The sequence below is a fragment of the Propithecus coquereli genome, unplaced genomic scaffold, assembly GCF_000956105.1.
Source record: "Propithecus coquereli isolate 6110/MARCELLA unplaced genomic scaffold, Pcoq_1.0 Scaffold528, whole genome shotgun sequence".
Classification (NCBI taxonomy): Eukaryota; Metazoa; Chordata; class Mammalia; order Primates; family Indriidae; genus Propithecus; species Propithecus coquereli.
The window spans coordinates 148443-156552 of NW_012151152.1; the positions used below are offsets into that span (position 1 = coordinate 148443).

The 8110-nt window shown below is 53.9% G+C and overlaps 1 protein-coding gene across 1 annotated transcript in view; it reads left to right on the plus strand.

The window, feature by feature from the left end:
• The window catches only part of PLA2G2D (phospholipase A2, group IID), a 5317-nt gene extending 1379 nt beyond the window's left edge, over positions 1 to 3938 (plus strand). Inside the window, exons 2-4 of the mRNA XM_012656921.1 lie at positions 389 to 568; positions 1260 to 1366; positions 2588 to 3938. Of these exons, the coding sequence (XP_012512375.1) occupies positions 389 to 568; positions 1260 to 1366; positions 2588 to 2733 (433 nt within the window). The 3' untranslated portion in view covers positions 2734 to 3938. The remainder of the gene's footprint in view (positions 1 to 388; positions 569 to 1259; positions 1367 to 2587) is intronic.
• Positions 3939 to 8110: the final 4172 nt, after the last annotated feature.

Here is an 8110-nt window from a genome sequence, read left to right on the forward strand (position 1 = left end):
CTGCAAGGAGCCATCAGTGGCTGCCAGTCCCCTGGGACGATGGCTTCGGTCAGAGAGCTCTGGGTGGCCAAGCTGCGTGGCATGCCTCGCACTGCTGTGAGGTTGAGAAACTAGAAGTCTGGAACCTGTCCCTACCTTTGTGACTTTTCTGTATATGCAGAAATTATTCCATAATGAAAAGTTTATTTATTTTAAAAAAGTATTTATCTTGTGGGATAGAGTCCATGAATCAACATACAAAAAGACCTATAGTAAACGCTCAATAATTGCCACTGTATTTTTAATAACAGCAGTAATTGTCATCATTTTATCATCATCATTATTCAGAGTCACTCATTTGGTCCGGGCAGAGCAGAGGTGCCGCCTGTGGCCTGCTGGCACCCCCTAGACTCCCCCCCACCTCACTGCTGGGCTGCTTGGCAGGTGTGATGCCAGCCCAGGGCGGGATCCTGAACCTGAACAAGATGATCAAGCAAGTGACCGGCAAGATACCCCTCTTCTCCTACTGGCCCTACGGCTGTTACTGCGGACTTGGTGGCAGAGGCCAGCCCAAAGATGCCACGGACTGGTAACCCCCTCCCCAGGGCTGCGGGTGGCAATCTTATCCTGCCCCCCACCCCAGGACTCTCCTTTCCTCCCCACCCATTTATTGATTAGTGAATTCCTTCTGTTGAGCATCTACTATGAGCTAGGAACTCTGATGAGTCCTAGCCTTCCAGAAGTTTCCCCAGAGTCTCTGAAGGCCTGACTCCCCAGCCCTCCCATCCCCTAGTCTAGTTATAACACCCACATATCCCCCCACTGCCATCGCACGTTGTCTTTGAAAGCCCCTCTCTTTTGCTGTTATCTCGTTTGATCCTCACAACCACCCTGGGAATCGGCCAGAGGAGGGACGAGAGCTGGCCAGGCCTGGGTCACCTCCCCAGTCTACCATTTACAGGCTGCGTGACCTTGGACAAGTGGCTTGACCTCCCCGAGTCTCAGTTTCTCATCTGTGAAATGGGGAAAATACTAGTAGCTCCGTCACAGGGTGGTTTGAGGATTGAGAGAGAACGGGTAGATGAAGCAGGTGACTGGTGCACGGGAGGCGCTTAATAAGTGCTGGCTATCACCATCGTCAGGAAGACCGGAGCCCTGCAGGGTTTGACTCTTCCCAGGTGGGCGTGTGAGTTCTCCTCTGGGCCAGGGGCAGCCAGAGACCCCCAGTCAGCGGGGGCCTGTTCAGCGGTGCCTGCCCCAGCTCCGTCCTCTCCCTCCAGGTGCTGCAAGGTCCACGACTGCTGCTACGCCCACCTGAGGTTCCACAGATGCGCCCTCCACATGGACCACTACAGATACAACTTCTCCCACGGGGTCGTCCAGTGCTGTGAGTGCTGGGCCTTGGGTGGGAACTGGAGGTCCGTGAAGGGGGTTCCGTCCCTCCCCACCTGCGCAGCACAGCTGCTCGACCTCTCTGTTTTCACATGTGCCCAGTGGCCGCAGTTGGACTGTGGAGGAGGGGCAGGAATGGGCATAGGGGTATGGAGAGGGCCCATGCGAGGTTGACCCTCTCACACCTGGAAGCCAGGCCCACCGCGAACAAGTCCTGTGACCACAAACACGTTGCTTAACCTCTCTGAACCTCAGTATCCTCATCTATAATCTATGCCATAAAGTTACTGCAAGAACTAAGATGAGACAGACAGAATGGGCCTGGCAGGATGCCTGCCACAGAGCGCATGCTCAGTAAATTACACAGGCTACCGATCAGTAATGACTTTCATCATTATTGATCCTCACAACAGCCCGGCAAGGAGCCAGCAAAACCCTGTTCATCTCCATTGTACAGACCAGGAAACCGAAACTAGACTGGGAAGAGTTTGTGCGGGGGCTCACACAGCTGCAGAGGACAGAGCCTGGGCTGGAACCCAGGACACCCGGCCCCTGTCTCCATGCCAGCATCCCCAGCATAGAGGAAAAATGTTAACTGAGGGCTTAATAATAATAACAATCAGGTCCAACATTTACTGAGCACTTGCTATATGCTAAGTGCTGTCTTCTTACTTTAACTCTCATAGCAGCCCCTAAGGCAGCTCCTACCACTATCCCCACTTCACAGATAATCAAACTGAAGCCCATAATCAGGCTTGCCTGGAGTCTTCGCACCTACTGTTCCATCTGCCTGGAATCCTCTCCCTCCCCCACCCTGCTTTCTCTAGGAGCAGCAGACAAGATCCCAGCTCCGGTGGCTCCGTGACGCTGGTTTACAATCTCCTAGCCCCGCATGGTTCCTTTCCTTCCCTTGGCACAGTTTGTTCGTTCCTTCCTGTCTCACATGCGCCTTTTGTTCAGTCCTCTCCCCCCAGGACTAGCCACATGATCGGTGCTCGATAATTGTTCAGTGAATGGGTGAGATAAGCAAAGGCGCAATGGTACACGCGGAGGTCATGGTACACGCCCAAGGTCATGCAGCTAGAATCGAAGTCGCTGGGGCAGGGACCTCCACAGCTGAGCAGACCCTGCACTGCCTTCGGGGGCCCCGAGACCCACACCTGGCTCTGCCTCAGGAAGGGACAGACACTGAGCTCCCTCTCTCCTCCACCCACAGCCGACAAGGGGACCTGGTGTGAGCAGAAGCTGTGTGCCTGTGACAAGGAGGTGGCTTTCTGCCTGAAGCGCAACCTGGACACCTACAACAAGCACCTGCGTTTCTACTGGCGGCCCCACTGCAATGGCCCGACCCCGAATTGCTAGGAGAAGCCCACGCCCGCTACCCCGTCCCTCAGCACCCTGAGCTCTGGAAGTCCCGCAGGATCGCAGACATCCCTGTCCCACCATCTAACTTGAAACAGCCTGGCTTTTAAACCACTCCCGGGGGCAGGAGGTCCCAGCACCCCCCACAAGCCTCCTGACCTTCTGGGTCCTCCCAACCAAGGCGGCAGCCAAGTCCTCTGAGGGTGCATCCGGATCTCGGGAGAAGCCAAGGACGAGAGTCCCCAGGGATGGCGTTCGATCCAAAGCCGCAGGGGTGGAGGCAGGGGTCTGGGGCAGCTGTGGCAGGTTCTGTGGTATGGGCCTGGCTCCCTGCCACTGTCCCCCACCTGCTGGCCCCCCAGCCCCATCTCACCCACTCTAATACACCCTCCAACTGCAACCTGAGTGGCCTCTCTAAAGGACAACTTTTACCTTTCCGTCCACGTGACTCTCTCTCTTAAAACTCCAAGGCCTTCCCCTGCCCTAGGATAAAGCCTCTCTTAGGCGTTCGGACCCTACATAGTCTGGCGCTGTGTCCCTCTCCCCAACTAGGCTCTGAGGTCCCTGCAGGTGGAGCCCACAGCTGTCCTGGACGCAGAACCGACAAGGGGCTCCGGGCACTGGGGCCTGGAGTACTGTCTCCTGCCCCTGGGCATTTGCCCAGGAGGGGCCTCCTGCAGAACCACTCCTGCCACCCTTCCCAGCTCCTCAGGGTCAAAGGCTGCTTCCTAGGAGTGTCCCGAGGCTGACTCCTCTGCCCCTGCTGCCAGGGCTCACTCCCTCCCCTGGGCTCCCATAGCCCATCAGGGCTCTACTGTTTAGCTTTACCTTGAGTGGTACATGGGACTTCTCTGATGTCCCACAACTATCCTGGAGCTCCCGGAGGATGGAGACCACGTCTACCCCATCCTTGTGTCCTCTGCTGTCGCACACAGTAGGTGCTCAATTAATGCTTGTGGACCAAATATGCCCATAATGGATAGATAGAGGTTGTGGCAGATATTGTTGATGCCCCATCCAGATCCCCTCCAGGCCTGGGCGCCCTGCCCCCAGAGAAGCTGGGTGTTGGCTGCTAAGTGCCCCAATCTGCCTCCTTCTCCTAAGGGTCGCCCTGGTCTATTGGGAACTGCCTTGTCTCCACCCCACACCCCAACCCACCGGGGGGCCACCTGTAACCAATGACCAGGAGAGTAGACCACCATGGAGGGGACAACCGCCCTTCCCCCTTGCCTCCGTGCAGGACCTTCTGGGTGATGCAACACCCCAGACTTCCTCCTGGGATCAAGCTGGAGGCCAGACTTCTCCTGCAACCACGCTCCGCGTAGTCGCACCCCTAGCCTGTCCTGTTTTCCTGGTTCCCTCGCAGGTTTCTCGGGAGAGCACTCCCTCAACAAATCACTTGCATAAGAATCCTTGTCTCGGCCTCTGCTTCTAGGGAAAAGGATGACGATGGACAACTTTTTGGTATGAGGCTCCCCAATCTGCCATTCGTGTGGGATGGGCTGTGTGCCAGCAATGTGGCTGAGGCACCTGCAGCCACCCATGCTCTTGGCCAGTGACACACATCTGTGTCACAACTCACTGAGCAGTTCTCCTGAAACTCGGTGGCTCTCTCGAGGCAGTATAGTAGCAATGAACAACTATAGGCCCTGGGCTCCAATTCCAGCTCAATGCGCCACTCTGGTGGGGACATTGACATCAGGGGAGGCTGTGCATGGGTGGGGGCAGAGGGTGGAGAAATCTCTATACCCCCTACCCAGTTTCAGGCTGTGAACCTAAAACTACTATAAAAAAAATTAAGTCTATTTTTAAAAGTATTCGAGTTATCCCACTGATTAACCATGTTCTGCACGTGAGGAAACCTTGTTTCCTTGTGTGTAAAGTATAAATGAAAATAAGAAACAACAGAAAGGTTAGTATGTATATTAAATAGGATTAACGTAGACTAAGCTCCTACCACAGTGCCGAGCGCACGGTAAGGCCTCTTTAAATGTCAACCGTGTGATCACTGCTGGTGTTGGATCGTGACCACATCCGAGACAGTCGGGAGGGGAAAATGGTTCATCAATGTTCCCCTATTCCCACCTAGTTCTTCTCTCCGTTAGACTCAGACACACGATGTCCCTTTATTCCAGACACACCATCGGAAGCTGGTGACTCCTATTTGTCCATCGAATTTGTTCAAACAGGTCCCTGTGGCTTTGCAACATTTCTCTTAATATCAGTGTTGGCAGACTTGGGCATTATTATCCCCATTTTATTTATTTATTTATTTATTACTTTTTTTTTTTTTTTGAGACAGGGTCTTGCTCTGTCACCCAGGCTGGAGAGCAGTGGCATCATCATAGCTCACTGTAACCTCAAACTCCTGGGCTTGAGTGATCCTCCTGCCTCAGCCCCCCAAAGTGCTAGGATTGCAGGTGTGAGCCACCATGCCTGGCCCCCATTTTGTAATTGAGGAACCTGAGGCTCAGAGAGATGGCAGGCACCCCTGAGGTCCCATAACCGGCTAAAGGCAGGGCCATGATTCCACCTGACTCTTCTCGCTCTGCTCCCTGGCCACGTCCCGTTTGTACTGGTTGAGAAGCTTCCAGGTAAAAGCTGTGACTCAGTGGGCCTAGACAATGAGGGCATTCGCGATCTCACAGGTGATAAGTTCAGAGGGGAGGAAGCTCCACACTTGGCTCTTCGGCGGCTTGATGAGGTCACCAGGGCCTGTTTCTTTCCTGCTCCTGGCTGGGCGGCCCTCCCTGCACTGGCTGTGCCTTCTGGGTGGTTCCAAGCTGGCAGCCGCGGTTCCAGATCACAGGCCAGGACATGAGGGCATCTGGCAGAGGAGACGCTGTCTGCTCCCTGTGTCTCTTTTTAATAAGCCCCATCCCATTGCCCAGCAGACGTCCCCTTGGGACCCTGAAGCAGTGGTGGCCCAAGACAATGGGATCACCCTGGTCTGTTTAGATTCCTCAGGATTTACCTCCCCCTGAGAGGGAACAGGGTCAATGTCCCTGAGGGGTGTGCAGTTTCCAGGGTCGGTGTCGGGTGGGCAAGCCATGGGCTGGGGACTGCAGCTGGCTCCCAGGTGAGGCTGGGCTGGTCGGGAGCAGGGCTGTGCCCTGGGTGTACGTAGTAGGTGATCAGTAGGCATTTGTTGAGCGAATAAGTGAATGATGAATGAATGAATCTCAGAGACTTTGGATGGGGAGGCAGGATGGGCAGGTGGGGCCTCGGGCAGTCAGGAGTTGGGGAGCCAAGGTAAGCGGAGACCCTCCCTCCTTGTGAGTTCTTGTTCTGGACCAATTTCCAACAATTGAAATTGGACAAGAGGCACCAAGGCAGGAGGGATTCCCAGGGGAGCTGCTGTTCTCCACCCACTGCTCTCAAGCACCCCTGGGTGAAGGAGCCAGCCCCTATCCTTCCTGTTCCCACCGGGTCAGACTGCACAGGGGCACCCAGCAGGGAAGGTGGAGCAGACACTGAACACAGACGGTGCCCTCACCATCTCTTCTCACCTACCGCGGGACACCGGTCCTGTTACCCACATTTCACAGCTGCAGAAACTGAAACTCCGAGGATGAGTCACCTGCTGATAAGTGGCAGGGATGGGATTCGAACCCAGGTCTCTGGCTCCAGGGCTGTGTGCCGCCCTACCTCCCACACTCTTATCTCGGACAGTCCCTGACTCAGCCCTGGGTGCCCAAAGGGGGGCTAGCCACACCTGGGGACAGGAGGTGGGGGTGGGGTGTGGCAAAGGCGGGAAACCCACCCCTTGGCAGGTGTGATCTTCATGCCACCTGGGTCCAGGGTTCTTCCCCCAGGGGGCCCAGCCCAGGGGCAGAATGATGGACCTCAACTTCTCCAAGTGCCTTCCTGTTTTTCCAGCGGGGTCCTATTCCCAAGTACTAATGTCCCTGTCCCACATCCTCCACCTCGCTGTGATGTGTAGGTGGGGCTGGGTTCCCTGGGCAGCCTTACTGTCCCTTCCTCCACCCTCACTGTCCCCTTGATGGGTCCTGGGGGGCATCTGCACTTGAGGCTCCCTACTGAGGCCAGCCAAAGAGCCATCCTGACCCCAGGGCAGCTGGGACAACCTAGAGTCAGGCACTGGCACCTCTGTCTCTCCTGCTAGGTGACCAACCTGGTGTGCTCTCTCTCACATACAGTCCTCTATTTTATTATTATTATGATTTAAAGTAAAGAAGAGATTTGAAAACAGTTTGTAGAAGCTCAAAGCAGTCAGAAAAGGCAGGCTGCGGGGTTTCTCTCTGTTCCCTTTCAGCTTTTGGCTAAGCCTCTCCCGCCCCTGGGGCCTCTGCTGGGAGATGCTTCCCCGGCCCTCTCCAAGACGGGCCTCCTCCTTCCCGGGGGCCCAGCTGAAGCAGCGGCCCATCCACATCGCCTGCTAATGCCAAGGTTTGTTCATCTGTGCGGGCACAGCTCTCGGGGCTGCAAGACTGGGGACCACATTCTAGATCACCTCTGCCCCAAGCCCTGCCCACCTGTCAAGCCTGGGGGTGGAGAGAGGATTGTACTTCTCAGACCTCAGCTTGCCACAGGTCACCTTCCTGAGGTTCGGTTGAATATTTGCATTTTTTTTTTTTTTACTTAATCTAAGTAAATTTATTTAAGAAGGAAATTTATATCCTTCTGATATAGGAAAACCAGTATCACTTGTCATGAACAGAAGGTGATTATAGAAATAAGCTCAATTTCCCTTGGAGCAAGGGGCCCTACCCCTCCTCTTATCACCGAAGACAGGGATTGACGTCAAGAAGAATTTGCATAAACAGACCTTACTAAAAGAGCCCTTACCTTCCATTAGTTCCCCCATATATTTCCTAGTAATTTCCCCACTATTTAGTGCCCCTGGAGGCACAAACCCACTTTCCTTTGTTAAAAGGGTATATAAGCCCACGGGTCTAACCACATCTTTGAGTTTCACTTTTCTGTGAACTCCCATGCACACGCTCATAAATATTAATAAAAATTATGTGTCTTTTCTCCTGTTAATCTGTCTTTTGCTAGTTTAATTTGCAGACCCCCAGGAATATAACCTAAGAGGCTAGAGGAAACATTTTTTTCCCCCAACACAGGCTTGCAACTCCCCATCAACACTAAATCGACCAGAGTGAAAAAAGCTCTAAACATTCAAGTGCAGATGGCTTTATTATAGAATGGCTTTTTTTCCTTTGGCTAGATGCCTAGTAGTGGGATTGCTGGATCAAATGATATTTCTATTTTTAGCTCTTTGGGGTATCTCCAAATTACATTCCACAGGGGTTGTACTAATTTGCAGTCCCACCAGCAGTGTAAGAGTGTTCCAATCTCTCCACATCCATGCCAGCATTTGTTGTTTTGGGACTTTTTGATAAAGGCCATT